Source organism: Pseudopipra pipra, chromosome Z, assembly GCF_036250125.1.
Source record: "Pseudopipra pipra isolate bDixPip1 chromosome Z, bDixPip1.hap1, whole genome shotgun sequence".
In the NCBI taxonomy this organism is placed as follows: domain Eukaryota; kingdom Metazoa; phylum Chordata; class Aves; order Passeriformes; family Pipridae; genus Pseudopipra; species Pseudopipra pipra.
The window spans coordinates 26,194,320-26,218,079 of record NC_087581.1 but is presented as its reverse complement, the minus strand read 5'-3'; the positions used below and the strand labels follow the sequence as shown (position 1 = coordinate 26,218,079).

The 23,760-nt window shown below is 39.8% G+C and overlaps 1 protein-coding gene across 2 annotated transcripts in view; it reads right to left on the bottom strand.

Annotated features, from left to right (window-relative positions):
• Nucleotides 1-23,760, bottom strand: part of KDM4C (lysine demethylase 4C) — a 256,405-nt gene that overhangs the window by 72,083 nt on the left and 160,562 nt on the right. For both annotated transcript variants that reach the window (XM_064641938.1, XM_064641937.1), the window contains one exon: nt 1,137-1,192. In XM_064641938.1, coding sequence (XP_064498008.1) covers nt 1,137-1,192 — 56 coding nt within the window. The remainder of the gene's footprint in view (nt 1-1,136; nt 1,193-23,760) is intronic.

The following is a 23,760-nucleotide window of genomic DNA, read 5'->3' as shown; positions in this document are numbered from 1 at the left end:
CTTCTGTGGATTTTTTTTCTATGAATAAATCTTATGAAATATTTGGAAAAAATTTCAATTGGTTCACAAAAAAAGATATACATATTTTCAAAGGAGCAACCTTTGTCAACAGCAAATATTAAAAAGGGCATGAGATATTTCTGTCATTTTTTTTTCTCCTTTTTTTTTTGGTGATTAAAGCAAGTAACAAATTTAGGGGAATTTAAACTAAAAATCAGATGAGAATTTTCATGTACTGGTCAAAAGCTCCACTAGAATGGTTATGACATTAACGCTTTTTGCAAGTAAGATATGGCCTGAGTTTCACATAAAACCTTCTACTAACTGAACAATTCACCAGTCATGCAACCCAATGCAAATCATTGATAAATAAATTCTTTCCTGCTAAGCAAAAAAGAATGTTGTACCAAGATCATGTCTTATCACTGCATTCCAAAGCATTAAAGAAAGAGTCTACATGATATTGCCAAGCTACTAAAATAACCTAATTAATTATGAAATTCTAAATGCATGAAGACTGTTGTACTATTGGGCTTGACAAAATATTAAGCTGAGACATTTTTCACTTCATCTTTTAGGGTTACTTGCTATAGTGTCTGTCATCCAGATACAATAAAAAATATTGATTCTGTTAATAATACAATGTCATCAACAATACTATTTTTGATAGTGTGTGCTATAAATGTATTTGAATAAAAAAAGAACAACTTCAGAATTGAAAATTATTTCAATATGATTAAAATTAATTAACTGAAAATACTGGTTTTAGAAGTTCAAAGCTATTGTATGGTAGTTTTGAGGAGGAAAAAGGAAAATACGCTTTGGTGTTTGGTAAGACTTTCTCATGCAAACAGGGATAAATGAGCTCTCATTTACTTTCTCTACACAAAGGCCAGCAGATTAAAATTTGGAACAAGCAAGTGCGTGCAAATACTAAAAGAAACGTACATTTTACTATCTAACTATTTCACAAAATGCCAGTGGCACATTTGAATAGCAGTAATTTTAGTTCTGCAACAATTCAGCTTCAAGGGACACTGTCAAGTAATTATGTTTACAAATGCTTTGCACATGGGAATGGATTGGGAATAAAGTCAAAAATAAGCATATACAGTCCTGAAAAATATATTACTTACTTTTTGTCAGTAGTTTGCTTCAATGCACCACCTCTCAAATTGCAGAGACAACATTCCTAAAAATAAAAATAGTGTAGGAAAAAAGTTAGCATTATTTCCTGTTTAAAAATCAATTTTATTTAGCTGATCTTGAGGATAAGCAAATTGCTAATGTATTTAACTACTGGGATACAAACTGCCACTTATAAGCATGGCAGTTCCTTACAAGGGGAAAAAAGGATACAGGAACAAAAAGAGAACTCATATGAGCTAAAGAAAAAATATTTAAGTATTAATCATAAACAAAGTGACACAATCACTTTGAAAGTGATACTAAATTAAAAATACCAAAACTTTTAACCAGTAATGCCATAGAAAAGCTGAAATTGTCATACATATTATAAAAGTAAAATGAAGTGCTACGGCACATAATTAGTTTAACAGAAGTTACTGAGAAACTGACCCATAAGCTATTGATCTAATTCAATTTTTTTTTCTTTTTCTTTTGCTGCAGTATACCTTCACTGCTTTGATCATCAGTACAACTCCAGCTCTTTCAGGGCACTCAGTAAGGTGTTTCAGTGGTTCCCAGATAATATGCCAAAAGACATGGCTTTTCCTACCTCTACTTAAAACTGAGCCTTTGAACAAATACAGTCTTTTCCACTTGTCAACTCTTCACTTCCTCTTCAGTCTCCTCCATTTCTGAATCTATTCTTTCCCTTTTTCTTTTTTTTTCCCCCTTGTCCCTTGATAAGAGTATATGAGAAAGTATTTCCAATGTTATTTATTTTCCTTCCTCTCTCTGTTTTTCTGGTTTCTACAAATAACCAAGTGTACAAAATGGAGTCAAGATATACTGTGACTATATACCCATACATGAGCATGTCTCCTGAACCTCTACATTTAAGTTGCCCTTGCAGGAGAAAAAAAACATGCAAACAAACAAACAAACAAAATAAAACCAAAGCATAATTCTGAAGAACTGCTATGTAATACTCCAGTCTGACCTTACCTTAAAAATTCCAATAATGAAGAGTATCAATGTCTGCCAGAAATCTGAATGCTATATTACATTTCCTATGAAAATAACCTTTCCTAACTAGAAGGCAAACAAAAAAAACCAAAACAAACAAAAAAAACCCCAACAACAACAAACACAAAAAAACCCCACAAACAATCAAAAAATTCCAGTGGTTTCTCATGACAATTGGGTCTTCTTTGCAATTTAAGCACATAAAATTTGCCTTATCAACCAAACCCATGAAGAGCAGGTAAACCATCCTGTTACAGAGTACCCTTTCAACTATTTAATATTACTGCAGAGTTTTAGTGAAGTGAATTGAGGTTCATTATTTTATCCACAACAGCCTTAGGATGGGAACAAACATATTCCAGATCACAGTTCCCTTTGTAAAATAAACACTGACTATTAAATCAGGAACCCAAAGGATCAGAACAACAACTCAAACGAGACTGAGCAGTAACAGATACTTTCAGCATACAAAGAACTGAACACTACAGGGCTGCTATTGCAGTACTGCTTATAACATTCAATAGCCTCTTCAAGAGAGGAACAGCTCAGATGAAGGACATAATTGCATAGGAGTCCTCCATTCAGCTGTTGGAGAAGATGTAAAACTGTTCCTTTCAGGAACAATATTGCTATTCATATAGCTGCATCTTTCTCGGGTTCTCTTACTGCATCTTAGGAAACCTGTTCTAGTATCAAGTACAACACAAGACAGAAGCTCACTGGGAGTGGAGGGGCAGTGAAGAGAAACATGGAACTGTTAAGGTTGGAAAAGACTTCCAAGATCATCAAGTCCAACCATTAACCTAACACCAGGTCCATCATTAAACCCCTAAGCACCACATCGACATGTCTTTTCAGCACTTCCAGAGATGGTAATTCTACCACTTCCCAGGCACACCTTGAGGTTATTTCTTCTTCTCCTATTGCGTGTAACTCGGGAGAAGAGCCCAACCCCTATCTCACCACAAACTCCTTTCAGGCAGTTCTAGACAGCAATAAGTTGTCCAACGAGCATCCTTTTCTCCAGGCTAAACAACTTCAGCTCCCACAGCCGCTCCTCATAGAACTTGTGCACCAGACCCCAGTACTGAGCCCTGGGGAACACCACTGGTGACGAGCCATCAGCTGCATGTAACTCCATTCACCATCACTGTCTGGCCTGGCCATCCAGTTGTGTTTTCACCCTTCCAAGCCATGAGCAGACAGTTTTCCAGGAAAATGCTGTAGAAGACAGTGCCAAAGGCTTTACTAAGGTCCAGACAGCCAAAATCCACAGCCTTTGCCTCATCTACTAAGGTTGTCACCCTATCATAGAAGGAGATCATATCAGCTTATTTCAAAATTCATTATTTGAATAATGATGAACTTTTCCTGCTTCTAATAAGTACATTTCACTTTTAAGAAAAATCTTCATTTGATCATCTGCTGTATAACTTATCAGCGCAACTAGACTGAGAAGCCAAGGCCCTGAAGAAATTCCACAAAAAAATTAAGCTAAAATTGCACAGGAATTTTAGGCAGAAGTCATAATCTTTGCCTACTAACTACAGACTTTCCACATTAGGGTAAAAAAAAAAAAAAAAGGTAGAAAACTATTACCCTTATGCAGCACCTATAGGAACCAAATTTAAGCTCCTCTCACAAACCACTTATAAAAATCTTTGGTGAGCAGAAAGTGTTGGTGGATAGTTGTTCACTGCCTGCTGGACACAGGCTACAAGAAATTAGATCCCTAAGAACTTGTAAGTTTCACCAGTGTTCAGAGCAAACCCAGGCAGGTAGGACCAGAGTCTTAAAGCCCATTAAAACTACTTTTGTTAATCATGGCTGCATTGCAATACACTGTCCTATATTCAGGCAACATGGCTATTACTTTAACTCCAGTTTCAACACACTGCAAGCAGTGAAAACTCAGAGGATTTCATATTTACAAAGACTAATATTCCTAACAAATGTATATTAATCATGGATGGCAGTGAAATCACACTAGCAATTATTACCCATGTTATTATCCATGAAGGGCATAGATCTGTTGGAGCTGGTCCAGAGGAATGCCACAAAAGCAATCAGAAGGCTATAGCACCTCATCTATGAAGGCTGAGAGAATTGGGGTTGTTCAGCAGGGAGAAGAGAAGACTTTGGGGAGACCTTATTGTGGCCTTTCAATAGTTAAAGGGAGCTTATAAGAAATATGGGGACAATCATTTTAGAAGGGGTAATAGTTTTACATTTAGATGAGCTATAAGGAAAACGTCTTTTACAATAAGGGTGGTGAAACACTAGAACAGGTTGTGCAGAGAAGTGGCAGACGTCCCATCCCTGGAAACATTCAACATTAGGTCATATGGGGCTCTGAGCAACTTGACCTAGTTGGAGATGTCCCTGCTTATGGCAGGGGATTTGGACTAGATGACCTTTAAAGGTCCTTTCCAACACAAATTATTCTGTGATTCTATGTTCTCACAGAAGAAGAGAGTGTCTGTGCACCCCTGTGTGTCTGCTGTCAGCCTCTATGTAAAAATCAGGATAGGAATGGATTTCATTATAAAGCATCACTTTACAACATATCCAATCTCTGATTCATTATTACTTTGCAAATCCTTTAAACAAGTAATTTTGTCATTTGTATTTGCATTAAATAATAATTTCTTAAGTATATTATTTTATACTTATCTAAATTAAATCTTAGACCATTTATAATTGCTCATCTCCTTTAAAAATCTCCATAACATTCTAGAATTACAAGAGACCTTTCTTTCTTCCAGTATCTGTATAAAATAAGACATCTCCATACAATTTGCAAGCTTTAGCACAGTAACGTTCATTTCATCTTTCAGCTTTTTAGTGGAGATGATGCTTTTTTTTTTAATAACAATACAGACCATATCCACTGTTTCTGGACCAAATGCTTTCCCTTGCTTACCATGAAACACTTTTGCAATCAGCAATCCTAATCTGATCTACTCCTTTCTCTGTTTCAATCACTTCTCAGACTCAGCTGCAAAAACTCCCCTCCGAGGAAGCATCAAGACATTCGCAGCAACTTAGACCATCAAAGATTCCTGAAGTATCCCGTGATTCATAGTATTACATCATACATTGCAAAACTTCCCACCGCAGGATACTAGGCATTACTACCTGAACCTGAGCACATATAACTCACGAAATCTTTCAGTTTTGTGGACTTCTCCCACCAGATCAATTCCCTGCAAGACTTTATCCATCACTTCAACCAACAGTCATCAAAATTGTAACTACCAAGTCTCACTGCTGGATTAAATGGGCAGTGACTATATAACTTTGTACTTTTATCTTTTCTCTTTCTTTTCCTTATCCATTTTCCTAAGTGTTATTTCTACGTTTTAATATTGCTGTATTACTGTAGATAATAACAACCAAAACAGCTTCATACCTGTTTTCCTTCACAACCAAATTGTTCTAAAACAAATCCTACATATACATGTATTTATAAACACAGATCATTCAGTGTCACTTCATTCTAATCTGCCCCAAGGGATCTATTAACAAGAACCTGGGTTACCCTTGCTTTCTGGGGCAGGTCATAACACATGGATAAATACTACACAAACCCTAAGCCTGTCCTCATTCATTTATATTTTAAAATGAATGCATTAGATTATCTTTGAGTATTTTTTACAGTCTGCCAAAATTCAAAGTCATATTGACAGTAATGTATACAAAAACCAGTTTTCACACTTCCATATTTGCATACTTACTTCATCAGCAATAGCACTCTGTATGACAGGAAGCTGCCTGACACAGCAAGGCAATAGAATTCAGCCAAGCCATAGCAGAGGGACACGCAGTAAGTTATCTAATGGTTATTTTTATGGAAAACTATGAATAAGCACCACATGATCCCCCTTCTTGTTAAACTGCTATTCTCCTTTTGCCTCAGGCCCTGTAAATTGCAATGTCATCGCCAAAGAATTATATTTATTCAGTTAAAAAAAAAAAAGTTTAACTAATGTCAGTGGATGAAGACTGGGTAAAATAAAATACATTTTATCACAGCTGTTCAGGTCACTGGCTGCACAGAGTGTCTGAGCCTCGTGTTAGTATCAGAGGACAGTGCGAGAGACACCTGCATATGATACGAGCAGGTGAATGATTTGCTGTGCTTAGCGCCAGAGCTCAAGGAAGATGTGGAGAGGCTAAGAAGCATTAGGGAGAGTGAAAGGGAAATAGACTGGTGGACCCTTTTGACCCCAAAAGAAGTCCAGCGGGAGACAGCGAAGCCCTGCCCCTCCTGCCATCAGGCAGATGGAGCCAACCAAGTAGATGGGGGGGAATGGAAACAGGTCCTTGATCAGAGAGGTAGAAGAATCCCCTCTCAACCCCCATCACCTCCCACAGTGCCCTTAAAAAACAGGTATGAGGCCCTGGACCCAGAGAGTCAGGCAGAGGGCAGTGAAGAAGAGGATCTGTCTGGAGGGTCTCCCAGTTGCACCCCATCTACCAGATGGATTATAACCACAGCTATAAAGAAAAAAAAGAAGGGTAGTTCTAGTTGGTGACTCCTTTCTGAGGGAAACTGAAGGCCCTATATGCCAACCATATATGGCACCCATACCACAGGGAAGTCTGCTGCCTTCCCGGGGCCTGGGGGAGGGATATAGGTAGGAGATGCCCTGAGTTAATCCAGCCCTCTGATTATTATCCACTGCTGGTGGTCCAGGCTGGCAATGATGACATTAATGAAAGAGGTAACTTCAAAAGGACTTCAAGGCACTGGGTCAATTAGTTAATGGGACAGGAGCACAGGTGGTGTTCACCTCAGTTCCTGCAGTAGCAGGGATGAACGAGGAGAGGACTAGGAAAGCCCATCTTATCAACAGGTGACTAAAGGATTGGTGCCACTGGCAGAATTTTGTTTTTTTCAACCATGGGGCAAATTCTATGGTACCTAGCCTGCTAGGGACAGATGGGCTTCATCGATCTTGCAAGGGCAGAGGACTCTAGCCCATAAGTTCTCGGGGCTGATCAGGAGGGCTTTAAACTAGGTTTGAAGGGGGAAGATGTTGAAACCAGGCTCTCCAGAGATGAACCTAAGGGTGGAAAGCCAAAGTTCGAAGTGAAATCAGCAGCCCAGCTGAAAGGCATGTACACCAATGCACACAGCATGGGTAACAAACAAGAGGAGCTGGAAGCCATCGTGCAGCAGGAACGCTGTGCTGTAGTCGCCATCACGGAAACATGGTGGGATAACTCGTAAGACTGGAGTGCTGCCATGGGTGGCTACAAGCTCTTCAGAAGGGACAGGCAAGGCAGGAGACGTGGAGGGGTGGCTCTATATGTTAAAGAGTCTCTTGACTGTAGAACTTGAAGTCAGTAATTATAAGGTTGAGTGCCCGTGGATCAGAATCGGGGGAAGGCCAACAAGGCTGACATCCTGGTGGGAGTCTGTTATAGACCACCCAACCAGGATGATGAGGGTGATGAATTATTCTACAAGCACTGGCAGATGTCTCAAAATCGCCAGCCCTTGTTCTTGTGGGTGACTTTAACCTGCCAGATGTCTGCTGGGAACTCCACACAGCAGAGAAGAGGCAGTCTAGGAGATTTCTAGAATGCGTAGACAATAATTTCCTGCTCCAGCTGGTAAATGAGCCTACCAGGGGTGGGGCCCCGCTAGACCTGCTGTTGACAAACAGAGAGGGATGGTGGTGGGAGATGTGGTGGTTGGAAGCTGTCTGGGGCACAGTGACCATGAAATAATAAGAGTTTTCAGTACTCAGGGATGCAAAACGGGCCATCAATAAAACTTCTACCTTGGACTTTCAGAGGGCAGATTTCGGCCTACTCAGAAGACTGGTTCAGAGGGTGCCTTGGGAAACAGCCCTTGAAAATAAAGGTTTTCAGGAGGGATGGACATGCTTCAAGAAGGAAGCTTTGAATGCACAGGAGCAGGCTGTCCCAGTCTGCTGAAAGGTGAGCCAGCGGGAAAGACGGCCAGCCTGGCTGAACAGGGCAATTTTGAAGTAAATTTGGGAAAAAAATAGAGCTTACTGACTATGGAAAAAAGGGCTGGCTACTCAGGAAGAGTTTAGGAATATAGTTAGGTCATGTAGAAAGAAAATTAGAACAACTGAACTCAATCTAACCACTTCTTAGGGATAACAAAAAGTGCTTCTACAAATACATCAACAGCAAAAGGAGAGGCAAGAAAAACCTCCATTCTGTGTTGGACATGGGGGGGAACATAGTCACCAAAGATGAGGAAAAGGCTGAGGTATTTAACACCTTCTTTGCCTCAGTTTTCAACAGTAATACAGGTTGTCCTCAGGACAAGTGGCCTCTGGAGCTGGTAGACAGAGACAGGAAGCCAGACAGTCTCCCTGTAATCCAGGAGGGAACAGTTGGTGACCTGCTGAGCCACTTGGATCCCCACAAGTCTATGGGACCAGATGGGATCCACCCAAGGGTGATGAGGGAGCTGGCAGAAGAGCTCGCCAAGCTGCTCTCCATCATCTACCAACAGTCCTGGCTCACTGGGGAGGTCCCAGATGATTGGAAGTTGGCGAATGTCACACCCATCCACAAAAAGGGCTGCAAGGAGGAACCGGGAAACTACAGGCCTGTCAGCCTGACCTCAGTGCCTGGCAAGGTTATGGAGCAGATCATCCTAAGTCCAATCACAGAATACCTACAGGAGGGACAAGGGATCAGACCCAGCCAGCACAGGTTTAGGAGGGGCAGGTCCTCTCTGACCAACTTGATCTCCTTTTATTATCATGTGACCCGCCTGCTGGACGAGGGGAAGGCTGTGGATGTGTCTATCCGGACTTCAGCAAAGCCTTTGACACCGTCTCCCACAGCATACTCCTGAAAAAGCTGCAGCCCATGGCTTGGACAGGGGCACTCTGTGCTGGGTTAAGAACTGGCTGATGGCTGGGCCCAGAGAGTGGTGGTGAATGGAGCTGCATCCAGTTGATGGCCGGTCACTAATGGTGTCCCCCAGGGATCAGTGTTGGGCCCAGTCCTGTTTAACATCTTTACTGATGATCTGGATGAGGGGATTGAGTCCACCATTAGCAAATTTGCAGATGACACTAAGCTGGGAGGGAGTGTCGATCAGCTGGAAGGCAGGAGGGCTCTGCAGAGGGACCTGGATAGGTTGGAGAGTTGGGCTGATTCCAACGGGATGAGGTTCAACAAGGCCAAGTGCCGGGTCCTGCACTTTGGCCACAACAACCCCCTGCAGCGCTACAGGCTGGGGACAGAGTGGCTGAAGAGCAGCCAGGCAGAAAGGGACCTGGGAGTTTGGATTGACAGGAAGCTGAACATGAGCCAGCAGTGTGCCCAGGTGGCCAAGAAGGCCAATGGCATCCTGGCCTGGATCAGGAACAGTGTGGCCAGCAGGACTAGGGAAGTGGTTCTTGCCCTGGACTCGGTGCTGGTGAGGCCACACCTGGAGTACTGTAGCCTCCAGTTCTGGGCCCCTCAGTTCAGGAAGGATATTGAGGTGCTGGAACAGGTCCAGAGAAGAGCAACTAGGCTGGTGAAGGGACTCAAGCACAAGTCCTATGAGGAAAGGCTGAGGGAGTTGGAGTTTAGCCTGGAGAAGAGGAGGCTCAGGGGAGACCTCCTCACTCTACAACTCCCTGAAAGGAGGTTGTAGCCAATTGGGGGTTGGCCTCTTCTCCCAGGCAACCAGCAGTAGGACAAGAGGGCATGGTCTTAAGCTCTGCCAGGGGAGGTTTAGGTTAGATATTAGGAAGAAATTTTTTACCGAGAGAGTAATCAGACATTGGAATGGGCTGTCCAGGGAGGTGGTGGATTCACTTCCCTGGAGGTTTTTAAGTTGGATGGGGCACTTAGTGCCCTGGTCTAGTAACCACAGCAGTGTTGGATCAAGGGTTGGACTTGATGATCTTGGAGGTCTTTTCCAGCCTAGGTGATTCTATGATTCTATTCTATGATTCTATATGTTACTTGTAATGAATTGTGTCTGATATATTTTCAAAAACTTCTTCATAAAAGTCTCCATAATTGACCCAACAATCTCTTTCAGCTCTCTGGCATCCATGCCATTAGGAAGCTTTTCATAACAGTTAACTTAAAGATTCCCTGCTTAAGTCTTTTTCTTTTTACTTTATGCATGATAAGCATAAAAAAACTCAGACTGTCCCTTTCCTTTCTGACATATTCCATCTACAGCATCTTAGTTGGTTAAACAAATGAAGCTTTTCCACCTAACTACCTTCACCTGCAGCCACATTTTCCCCTCTTAAATGCAGTGAGAGCAGATCTTCAGTGAAGTCAGGCAAAGCAGGTTCGGTTGATACATTTTGCACCTCCATCTGTGGAGATGGGCTTACACAGTGTTCAGCTTTGGACTGCCACAACTTGTTAAGCACATGCACTATAATCTTCAGGACTTCTTCTATAGCAGTGGTTGACATCACTGCTCCCCATTCCTTTGACTGTATTCTAACCACAGTAACTTACACTTTTCTCTAATTACATCCTGTTTTCCAGATTATCTCAATAATTTATCAAGATCTTGTTCATTTCTGATTACCATTACTTCGCAAGCCTCATTAAAAAAAAAAAAAAGCTCCTGTTCAGCTAACATCACCGGTTAACATCACCTGCAACAGCTTCTGCACAAGGGATAACTAAGCAGGCTTTGGCTGGTCAAGTTAGTAATGAGATGATTGCATAGTGTTTGACAGATGTCAGTAAAATAATGAGATTTGTAAAAGGGCTTGACTAAGTACTCCAATAAAATAAGTAGGCGGTTGCTACTGAAGTAAAACAGCAGCACATTCAAAACAAACACAAAGGTTCTTCACAGAGCATGTGTCTGTTTGCCAGACGTGGGCGCTAAAATTTTACACCAGTTGAGAAAGAAGCTGCATAAGTTCACGAAAAAGAAATCCAACAAAGTTCACCTTTTACTTAATAAGAAGAAAGATATTGCCTTTGGCTAAGGCAGTTTCTTATTTGCATATTTTAGGAAATTGAGAAAGCGTTAGGGAACACTCGCTCAAGACATATTCTTCACCAAGTATTAATTTTTTGCTGTGCAAAAGAGGATAAAAGACTAGAACAGACTGGTTTAATTCACTGTGGCATATCTTACTATTCTACATAACCTGCACTTTTAAAGCCTTACATTTAGAAATGCTACCTAGATATTAGGAAAATCCAATTACTTGGCACACATTGCAATATATATCACGTGTAATATACCTTTAATTTTCATGGCTTGTGATTCTAAAAAACTAATGGAATGTAACTTTCTATTATTATTATTTGTATAATAAACTATTGTGGGCGGCTTCATTGTCACAGCTTTATTTAGCAGTTATACCAGAATTAACATCTTCAAATAATTTCAATACATTTTGGCTAGTGGTTTGAATCATAGAATGGCTGGAGTTGTAAAAGACATTAAAGACCATCTAGTTCCCACTCCCCTACCATGGGCAGGGACACCTTTCACTAGACCTGACTGCTCAGAGCCCCATCCAACCTGGCCCTGAACACTTACAGTGATGGGGCATCCACAACTTCTCTGTGTAAACTGTTCCAATGTCTCACCAGCCTCACAGTAAAGAAGTTCTTTCTTACATGTAATCTAAACCTAACCTCCTTCACTTCAAGGTCATTACCCCTTGATAATGTCTTAAGCACTAAGTAGGACACTATTTATCTAGTTAACAATATATTTCCACCTCTTTTTTATCAGCTATTTTCCCTGTGTGTCTATTGACTCTGACTAGTGTCTAAAAGCACTCAAAAATCTAAGAAAAGTGGTTAGGAAAGGTTTTGGATTTGGGTTTTTTCCCTGAAATATTTCTAATAAGAAGTCAGAACAGTTGGTTTTCAGTTTTAAGAGTCAACTACTACAAAGATGTGTCACAAAAATTCTGACTTACTAGTCTCATTTAAAAATAACTAATTAAAACAGACATGAAATCTTTAGTTATGCCACAGTTAAGTCAAATTGTATGGCTATGGCTGTTAAATTTACTTCATTTTCTTCAAGCCACTCTCGTGGGCTTTTTAGACAGGAACTTCTGAACTGAAAATAGATATCCTTAGTCTTCAACCTTTTCTATCATTTGCCTTGTAATGCTCAAGGTCACACTTCTAATAGTATTAACACAGATGTGCATTTGGATATGGCACTGCTGCACTTTGGCTATCTCATTTTCCCAGCTTATTTATATTCCTGTCTATATTTATCCCTGTGTAAAGAGAAAAAGGGTGGTATTTCTCTTGGTACATTTGAAAATGTTGTTTTCAGCAATGGTCCACTAATGAATATGTTAATCGTTCCACAACAAGGGAACAATTTTCACTCAGAAAATAGCTTTTGAGATTATTTAATTTCAATTCAGAGATCACTACTTTATCCACTTCAAGCTATTACCTTCAGAGACAAACTTCCATTTTCCTAGAGACAAAATATTTGTAAAAAATAAAAAATTGCAGAAAAATTCACAGCTATCTAGTAAAAAATTCAAGTTTCCTGACTGGCAGCACCATTTCTTAACAGAGTTGATAGATGTTACCATTATAACTCACAACCTTCATTTGTATTGTAGATGATTAAAGTTCACATTGATTAAGGAGGCTGAGTAATTCCATGAAAGCGATATTCACCACAGGTTAACATTAATATAATTTGTACACAGATCTTTGGTTACAAGCTTAAAGTAGGTTCTTGAGAAAAGAAGGTGGCCACGCTTCTTTTACGGATGAATATTTTCCTCTTTCAAGCCTGTTCAAGACACCCACCTTTGGGAATTTAAAGTTTACAAATCACCAGCTACTTAATTTCCACATTTTAGTAGCCTAATCCTGCAAACATTCAGTCTGCCTGCCCGTGATTTAGGGATGGCCAAAAATTTCCTTGCAATTGCAGGTCCCACATCATGCCAGGCCGAGGCAACAGTATACAGAGCTAGTAATGTTTCGCTACCTTGTCCATACTACTATTGAGAACAGTAATCTCCAAGAATGCCAAGAGCAGGAGAGAGTTGTCTGGGATGACAAGACTTAAAAGGCTAGGAAATAGAGGTGAGATGTCTCCAAGCAGAGAAGGAATAAGAACTGGCAAGACTGAGACTCAAATAAGAATCAAAATACTCGTTACAGGTAACTGGAGTAAAAATAACTCCCACACTTGAAGGTGAGGGGAGATCTCCCATACTTGATGGGGGGGTACTATGTGTCCTTTCTCACTATACTTATATATGAAGGAGTCAAAAGGAATGAGATTATCTTACTTAAAACATAAATAATCCACTGAAATTAGGTACAAAATACAAAACTGATCATTCTTCCTGTAAAATATTGAGACTGTGAAAATCATTCCCAGAGGGTAAACACTTGGGCTGGGACAATTCCAGCACAAATACAGGTTGGGTGGAGAATGGATCAAGAGTAGTCCTGGTTGAGAAAGAGTTGGGTGTGTTATTTGACAAGAAGTTTAATGTGAGCTGCTTTGCAGCCCAGAAGCCAGCCGTATCCTGAGCTGCATCACAAGTAGTATGGCCAGCAAGTTGAGGAAGATGAAAACAAGAAAACAGCAGAGCACCAACTGTGCAAGAATGTGACAGTTTTCACCCTAGGCCTTTCTGGAGACCAGCTTGTAACCAGGAAGGAACAAGGGTAGTGACTTAGGAACTATTCTATGCTATTCCTTTCCATAACACAGCATATAAAAAGGCGCAGATAAGAGAGTACGCCCTGTTCTCTCTTCCAGTGGCTGAAGGCGACAGGTCTCTCCGTAGACGGGCTTTGCTTGTATAGGCCAAAGCCTGCCTGCTCCGACCTGCCGTTATCTCCAGTCTCTCCGGGAGGCATGGGGGAGTTGGCTGCTGCCTTGCACAGCTCTTCTGTCCTACTCAGGGAAGTATTTAATTCATTTTTATATTTATTCATTAGCTCTGTATTAACAGGTATATTTAGGAGATATTTGTTTTTAGGTTTCTTTTTTATCCCCATTTCCCCCTCCCTTTTCCCTTTTTCCCCCCTCGGGAGCTCCCTGTTGTGGATAATATATTCAAATTGTATATATATAATTGTAAATATATATGTTTTTGATAGAATCCCATTTCTTTCAAACTTCTCTCAGTTTTTTTCTGGTGGTTCACTTTTTTTTTTCCTTCCTTCTCTGGGAAGCAGGCCTGTTGTCAAGTTTTGGAGACTTGGCAGGAAGCCAGCTCAAAACTTGCACAACATTTTTGGTACCAGGAGTGGGGTATTTTGGTTAAGTTTGGCCTATTTTGAAAACATTGTCCAGGAAGACAGCCAAGCTCGGTGTTATTTTGGTGAACAAGTCTATTGTTTTGGGAACAGGTCCGGGAACACTGCCAGAGTCCGGGAAAACTGCCAAGTGTGAAACCAGCCTCGAGGAGAATCTGGATGATCTTCTGTCCTTTCTTGAAAACTTCTTCTGCTGTGTCCCCCCATACGATGATGTCATCGATGTACTGAATATGTTCTGGAGCCTTACCCTGCTCTAGTGTGGCCTGGATCAGTCCATGACAGATGTCTGGACTGTGCTTCCACCTCTGGGGCAGTCGATTCCAGGTGTATTGAACACCCCTCCAGGTGAAAGCAAACTGTGGCCTGCACTCTGCTGCTAAGGGGATGGAGAAAAATGCGTTGGCAATGTCAATGGTAGCGTACCACTTTGCCGTCTTGGACTCCAGCTCGTACTGGAGCTCCAACATATCTGGCACGGCAGCACTCAATGGTGGCGTGACTTCATTAAAGCCACAACAGTCCACAGTCAGTCTGCATTCTCCATTGGACTTACACACAGGCCAGATGGGGCTGTTGAATGGTGAATGGGTTCTGCTGACCACCCCTTGGCTCTCCAACTTTCGGATCATCTTGTGGATAGGGATCACAGCATCTCGGTTCATCCGATACTGTCGTCTGTGTACAGTTGTCGTAGCTATTGGCACTTCTTGATCTTTGACTCGCAGTAGTCCTACAATGGAAGGGTCTTCTGAGAGGCCAGGAAGGGCAGACAATTGCCTGGACTCCTCTTCAGTCACCGCGGCTACACCAAAAGCCCACCAGTACCCTTTCGGGTCCTTGAAGTATCCTCTTCTTAGGTAGTCCATGCCGAGAATGCAAGGGGCTTCTGGTCCCATCACAATGGAATGCTTTTCCCATTGGTCTCCTGTCAAGCTTATGTCGGCCTCTACCATTGACAACTCTTGAGACCCTCCTGTCACTCCAGAAATAGAAACGGACTCAGTATTCTTGTGCTCCAAAGGCATTAAAGTACACCGGGCTCAGTATCTATCAAGGCCCAGTATCTCTGAGGATCCGATGTGCCAGGCCATCGAACCCACACAGCCCAGTAAACATGATTATCTTCTTGGTCCCTTTCCTTCTCCTGGCAGAAGGCAGGGCCCCCCTACTGGTCTTGATCAGAGTATTCATCGTCGGACTTTGACTTTGACTTCTTAGAGGCCTTTTTGTCATCATCGAAGTGGACCTCCATCTTCTTGTGTTTTGGCAATCACAGTATCTTTTCTAAGAAGTCTGCATCTACCACGTAGACAAGTTTCTTGTCAGTGTCCTTCTGCTTCAGCTCCCTCACTCTAGCTTCAAGCTTGGAAGTGGGTTCACCATCCCATTTCTTCATGTTTTCTCCTTTGCTACGAAGGTTACGTGACCGACGCTTAGGGTTTTCTTTCCTTCAACGTGTGAATGACGGAGATCGTGAGCGAGATTGAGACCAGGATCGAGGTCTAGGTCAAGGTCATCTTCGTCGATTGCGCCGTGATCGTTCCATTGGCCTTCCTCTGTAATCTCTATACCTTCCGTCATCTCTATCCCTAGGGTCATCCTCATATCTGGAGTATTCATAATCTCTCTCCATTCTTTCCCTATCGTAGGTGGGTCAGTATAGGGGATCGAAGGAGTCTTCCAGATTTTCCTCTGTGCTCCTTATCCAAGCACACATGGTGTCCATGCTTGGTTCATCCATCTTTGGATTATTTGCGCTTATCAAGCAGTAGGTATACGGTTTGGAGGCACCTTGAATTACCCTTTTCCACATCGGCTGCATGCAGGGAACACTCTCGGGAACTTGGATGTCATAATAGTCTGGATCACAGTAGACAATCTCCAGCATGGCCAATTCCCATAGGTATTGGATGCCTTCTTCCGCAGTGTTCCACCTTCTTGAAGAACTCGTCAGGGACTCCTTAAATGGGTATCTCACCCTCACAGTACGAAGGATTTGGAGCCAGAGACTGGACGCCATTTTCTCCCTTTCCATTTCTTGTTCTATCACAGGGTCTCAGGCAATGGATCCCAATTGCTGTGCTTCGTCACCTTCAATCACGTGACTATCAGCCCCCCTGTCCTCACCAGTCAGGTGAGGACTCGTTCACCAGGCAAGCGCATATAATCCCTCCGTAAATCTCGAAGCTCTCTTCTGGTCAGTGATTGTGTAATTTCACTTTCTCGGATTATTTCTTGTCCATCTCTCCCACACAGAATCTTTTCCACCTCCCTTTTTACTCTTCTGCTATTACATGGAACCGCTCCCGCCTCCTCTCTGTATCTCTCACGTGGAGGTGGAGACTGGGCATCCTGTGGGGATGAGCTTCTAACTCATTCATGGTGTGGAGATGGACTTCGTCATCGCTCACGCCGCAGAAATGGATTTCTACGCCGTTCGCGCCACGGAGATGGACTTCTACACCGTTCATACTGTGGGGATGGACTCCTATGTCATTCACGATACTCAGGGGGTGGAGGTAGCGAGTAGTCTTTCGGGTGCTGAGATAAAGGCCTCATCCAATCATCCACGCCTCCAAGAGACTGGAGATAAGGGCAGGATACCCTGCTACTGGCTATTTTTAGCATGTTTTTCCCCTACTTTCAAGCAGTACCCCTGGAGATCAGATATGGTCTTTGAGGAAAATTTAGATTGTATGAGATTGGTGGAGGTTCTCTGGTCCAATTCCACCCCCAAGCAGGGCCACATTTAAAGCTACATCTTATCGAAATCATGCTTAACCCTGCAGGGAACCCCTTCCTTGGTAAGATGAGAAAACCAGCTCAACCAGAGGTGCCCAAAGCTGTCAAGCCTTTTCACATGAGTATCATTGGCAAAGGTTGACTTGGTGAACCACAGGTGAAGGGAAGGTCAAAATAGACTTTGAGTTTGAGCCTTATGGCACTTAGGTTAAAAAGATATTTTCTGAGTTTAATGGTCTTCAATTTGGTTTCTGTGACCCCATCAGAGAAACTCCATATTTACAAACATATTTACATGTTGTGTCACAGACTGGTTTTTGAAAGCAATACATATCTTGTTACTAGCCTAATACCAAAACCATAAAGAAATACCATGCTCCCCCCATTACTTATACTGCAACTATAAGTAATTCTCCCAGCAAGTCAACTTTTTGCAGAGAAGGTTTGCAAATATCCATATTTAAAAAATAAAAAAATAAAAGCTAAAAAAAAAATTAGGTCTTACTTTTCCGAAAACAAAAAAACACAGAAAGCTTTAGGGTTTTATTTTTCCCATTGTAGTCAGATTTTCATGCCCAATAGTTTCTTTTATTAACAATATTCAAATTTTTTTAAAAGCTTTGTAGCAAAACCAGTCTGAAATTTAAGACGCTGTATACCAACTCACATGTTAATTCTGGCAGTTACCAGCCTCTGAAAAGAGGAGTTTATAATGGAAATGCTGACACTGTATTATTGAGAAGGGCACCACTATAAAAAGAACATTCCAAATCATTATTTTCAGTAGGGTGAAATAGGGCAGTTTCTGAGCTGGAATGTGGAAAGCACTTACATGCCACTTCTCTGATGCCTTTGGGAAAAAGAAAATAAAAATCCTTCAAATGATGTAAAGGGCTACTCTAATCATAGAATGCAATGAAACTCAAAGATCAATTTTCAATAAGTAATATACAAAGCATGAAAAAACTCAACTACAGAAAAAAAATATCTCCTAAGCTGTTTAAACATACGATATGTTCTCAAAATCAGTGCTAACTGATTAGGTACTTACCAATTTCTGTAGTGCCATGGAGAATAGCGCAAGAATAACTCGTGAAAAGTCATGCCGCATGAACAGCTGGCTTACTGTGAAGTAAGGCATTGGAAGGTATTTACCTGCTTCCTTACTTGCTCTTCTTTCTAACTCTTTCCTGTCCCAAATCCTTTTGTCCTCTAAATAATAAAGGTATTCTGTGTTTATGTACTATAGCTATTAGGTGACCATGTCTTTGCTCATTGTACAGTACGTTGCATTCTCAGTAATGCCAGTCATTATTCTTCCTGACTTCAGTAGCTTTCTCTAGCTGAAGCATTTAAGATTAATGAGGCATTTTTCTCAATCAAGGCACTTTGTATGAATACAGTTACCGTTTCAGGAGACATGCAGATAACTTATTTAATATTATTTGATTTTTTAAAATTGTTTTGAGGGGTTGATTTATGGCTATTTTTTTGTCCATTAGCATAGACCACTCAGTATCACTCTTCTCTTTTGTCAATAATTGTTATCAAACAGGACCTACTCCCTAGTAGAATATAAAGATGTGTTATGTATCATGAATCCAGGTATATCCTGGAGGGTGAAAATTCAACATGAAGTATTGTAAAGCATACTACTTCAACTCCTTAGAGATGCTGCAACTGCAAGAAAACAGTATGCTTCTGAATCTCAAAAGCAGTTTCCTCTGATAATATAAAACAGAATATCCATCATGGGGAAAATCTGGCTCTGTAAATCTGACACAGACACTTTTCTATTTCCATACTTTAATGATGTTCATAGTTGGGATTAATATATAATACAGCTTCCTTTAGCTATTAAGTCACGTGTTATTTCTACAGCACTCTCATGCTTCATTGCTTTGCAAAATCATACTGATATACAAGACCCTAATAGAGACCAAATTTTAAACGAAGTTAATACAACTGCCATGATTTTAAGAAAGTATAGTTTAACAGATATTAAAACAATACTTAATAGTGTAAGCAAAGGAATGAGAACAAATTTTTCCTCCTAAGAAATTAACTGTGAACCTGGAAACAAGGTTGCACCAAAGTTTCTTAACTTCCATTATATTCTTCATTGCACAAAACTTTTCTTTTTCCTTGTTTTCTAATCAACCTTCCCTTCAGGATTTAATGTCTTACCCAGAAGGGAATTTCTCAGACAGGTCGTCTTCTGCTAAATCTCCTCCTTCTAGGAATCAATGTGAAGAGGAGGGAAAACAATTTCAGGCATCCAGGAAGTTGAAGTTTCAGGGAATAAGTATTTCCTCCTAATTAAATCTTCTCGTTTTGTTCTCTTTCCTGATACAAAAATTGAATGTTGGAAGGCATGTATATATATAATTCCCACAGGGAGTCAGAGTTAAATCTGTTTCAGATCTTCTGCAACAGCTGCAGTTTTTTAGCTATGCTTATCCTGAACAAATATTTAGATAAATATGATTTTTTTTTTAATTTGTTTCATATAGAAACTTGAAGTCTGAACTGTGTCAGTTGGAATGTAAAATACACTCACTCTATATTCCCTATAGAAAAAAAAAAAAGTCATGCAAATAAGTAATTTTCTTTAATTTCGCCTCCCTCTCAAGAGAGACTTATGGTACTACACAGCAATTTAAAATGCAATTAAAATAACATGTATAATAAGAGATATAGAAAACTCATTCTGTGTTCAGTTTTGGTCCACAATATACAAAAAAGGTGTGGTCATGCTGGAGAGGTCCAGAGAAGGGCCATAAAGATGATCAAAGTACAGGGAAGCCTGTCATATGAGGAAAAGCTGAGAAAACTGAGTTTGTTCAGCCATGAGAAAAGAAGGTTTTGGAGACATTATCATGAGGTGTCAGTATTTAAAGGGTGGCTACAAAGAACATGAAGACTACCTTTCTTACAAGGAGTCACATGGAAAAGATGATAGGTAATGGGTACAAGTAACTCCTGGAGACAATCTGATTAGACACAAAAGGAAAAAATTTCACACCGAGAACTATCAGCCATTGGAGTAACCTCCACAGGGAAGTGGTGAGTTCCCTACACTGGACACTTAAAATTCAGCTGGACAGGGTGTTGGGCCACCTTGTCTAGACTGTGCTTTTGCCAAAAAGGGTTGGATCAGATGACTCTTGAGGTCCCCTTCCAACCTGGTATTCTATGATTATACGAAAAAATCATAAAAATTTAAAAATTGATTCAGAAAAAAAACATATGCATTTAACTCAAAGCACAGAATTTAAAGCTTCAGGTTGGTAAAACTAATATAAATTGTAGATTTTCAAAAGGGAAAATAGTACTTGATTCAGTTTTCTTTTTTAACATATATACAAAAGATTGGTTAAAAGAGAACCACAATATCTTAAGTATAATGCCAAGATTACATAAAAGTATTGTACTATTTTGAAGTGAAAGCTATTAGGATAATCTAGGCTTATTGTCCAAACTCTGAAGGGACAGAAATATTATCCTAAAATGATAAATAAGACCAAATAAGTATCAGCAATTCTTATCACACTGATGTCAGGAATAAGGTTCCGTACAAGCAAAAATATATTAATATATTTAAGTTGCATATCAAACTGATAATTTTTTTCCAAAGATAACTACAATCACAATGCTTTGCAATGAATAATACTGTTCAAACAAGCAAACAAGAACTACAGAAAAAAAGGTTCCCTGTCTATTTTATCCTTCTGCCTCAGGGCACAATCAAGTCTTCTTCAACTATTCCTGAAAAAATGTTTATCTAACATGTTTTTAAAAATTGTGAAGGAGTACCTTCTGTAAAAATCTATATATATCCTATTCTTATGGTACGCTAGTTTTACAAATAAAAATTCATAAAATGTCCTGATATTAACTTCTGCTGATGCAACTTAAAGCCTCTACAAGTCATCATATCCCTAAAATGAGAGAATGGGAATTGATTGTATTACTCTTAGTCATACACATATAATTTTACATGACTGAATGCAACTTTTTTCCTTTCTGCTTTCCCCTGGCTATACTAAGAAGGTTAAATCTTTTCAACTCTCTCTTATGGCATGATTGAGATCTATTAGGAATGATTAAAAGAATTCTGGTTTATTTTCAGTTGCAACTCTTGTTTCCTTCCATCCTATTCAAGCACATGTTTTTTTCAGCCCTGTATGTTCACTATGAGATGCAGTTCTTCAGCTGCGCTCTCTCTAAAACTGAAGAGAGCAGAAAGATTGTTCCACGGTGGTTTTTTTCAGACTTTGCTTCTATTGCAAGTCTTAAACATCCTCATGTGATGTTTCAGGTTCTACAGAGCTAATGATTTACATTCAGTTTGTGACCAGAGTGGTCAGAACTGCAGTTGGCAACCAGAGCTACTGCTTAGGTACAGATTCCCATCTTATGTGTGCATAACCGACGATTGTACTGTAACTATCTCTGTTGAATTCCATATGATTTATTTTACACCATTTCTTCAATATAGTTTAACACTTTGGCAGCTTCACAAGAAGCATACTCCTTCAGCTCCTGTGCAATCATCTTAAACGGCTTAAAGTAGACCAGTCTAGATTTCTACATATCTTAAGGGTATGAAAAGTAATCAGCAAACAATGCCCAAACCTTTATCATTCTCTCAGTTTTAAGAGTCTGATGAGAATGATGGCTGGTGGCCTGAGATATTAAGGGTTGAAAGCAAATCCGTATTGCTATATGTTTGGCAACTATTAATTTTCAATGTATGTCTTCTGTTACTGCTATATCAGAATTTAAAACACTATCAAAAGCATTTGAAGTTAGGATGTACGAAATCTTTTGCTTATTCCTTATTCCCACGATCTGTCTTAAATACATATCTCTTTGTATTCTGTTATTGTCTAGGTTTTTAGAAATTGATGATCTATCAGTATTTTTCCTGGTATCCCTGATGGGTTGACTGCCACCTACTTCCTCGGGTCATCCATTTCTTGCCTTTTTAAAAAGCTGATGTCACCTCAGCTAAGCTCTGCAAACTCTAGTAATCACTACATAGCTCTGAGATTGCTTCAGCATCTCAAGACTTCTGAAAGACACTATTATTAAAAAAGAAAAAGTGAATTGTGTATCATTCATGTGTGAGTATATAACAAAGCATTATTCACATCCTTTAAACAGCTGGATTTCTGCTATTTAACTCAGGTAACACATACCTACTAACTATCTCTCCTAAATCTTTCAGGTGAAAATGAACAGTTTAAATTTACATGTGAATGGCATGTAATAATGAAGACTACAAGATGGCAGATTGGAGGACAACTTTGTAAGTAAATGTAATACTAATGAGGTATATTCAATCTCAGATATTTCATTAAAACCTTCCAACTTAAAAATTATTTAAGGCATTAAGAATGGAACTTTTTTACACAAACATGTCTGTACAAAGAGCTCTCTTACTTTACAAGTTCATTTCACTAATGTTACCAAAACAGAGGTACAGAAAGATGAAGTTGTTGGCACTAATGATTCAGCTGTACAGTAATCAATACACACATAAAATCACAGCAATACAGTTGAATATATAATAGGCAAAGCTTATATAAAATAAATTGTCCGGACTGCCAACATACACTGTCTAGTCTTTGCACGGTGAGAATGGTGCACCATTTCAGCCCTATTACCTTCTTGTTACCCAAGATATAAAATTATAGGAATACACTGGGCCTTCTCTCCAGTTCCTGGAGTGTGCTTTTGCAAAAATCCAATTCTAAAACCCCATCATATAAAATTTCCACTCAGCTATTTTCTGTATGGTTTTGATATCTCTTTACTGCTTCATCTCATCTCCTCAAATAATTTGGCTAAAATTACTTTCCCTAAAATTCAGATCTTTCTTATTTTCAGAAACTTGTATGCATCATAACAGAACAGAACTAAGTATATTCAGTAAAACATGAATAATTCTTCTCAAATTAATGTTTTCCATGGGTGTTAATTTTCCTCAAAAAAGTTTGCCAAGTCAAGCTTCAATATTCTCCCCAAAATTTTTTTTCTATCATATTATCAAGTTCCTCTACTATTGACCCATAGTGAATCTGAGTCAACTCAGTCACCTCACTATTGTTCTTATCTTTCACTTACCAATGCTAAATGTCCTCTTCACTTCAAGAATATTTGTAAAATATTCTTAGACTCCAGAAAAATTTTAGAATTCTTTCTACAACACAGCATTAACAAATTATAAGACTGAATTTTGGTTTACTTTTTTTTCAGTAACTTTTGCTTTTAAAAAAATATACTATACTCAAAAGACAAAGAGTGTCTCCAAATTTCCCCTCAAATGCATTTCCGTTATATATTAAGTTAACATCAGGTTCCAAGGAAACATACTAAATTTTTCAGTGTTTTTTAACACAAACATGGTATTCAGTCCTATTGCTGTCGTGCATGGTATTTCATGAATAAGAATGGTTCTCCTTAGAACTCCCATGCTTGCAAATCATAGCTGTATCTTCCCTGAAAAGAAATTAACAAAACTTTTTCACAGAGTACCAGGGCTTTCTGACCCTCTTGGTTTAATGTATAATAAAATTCTGAGCTCATAGCAACCTGTCGCTTGCTAGAACA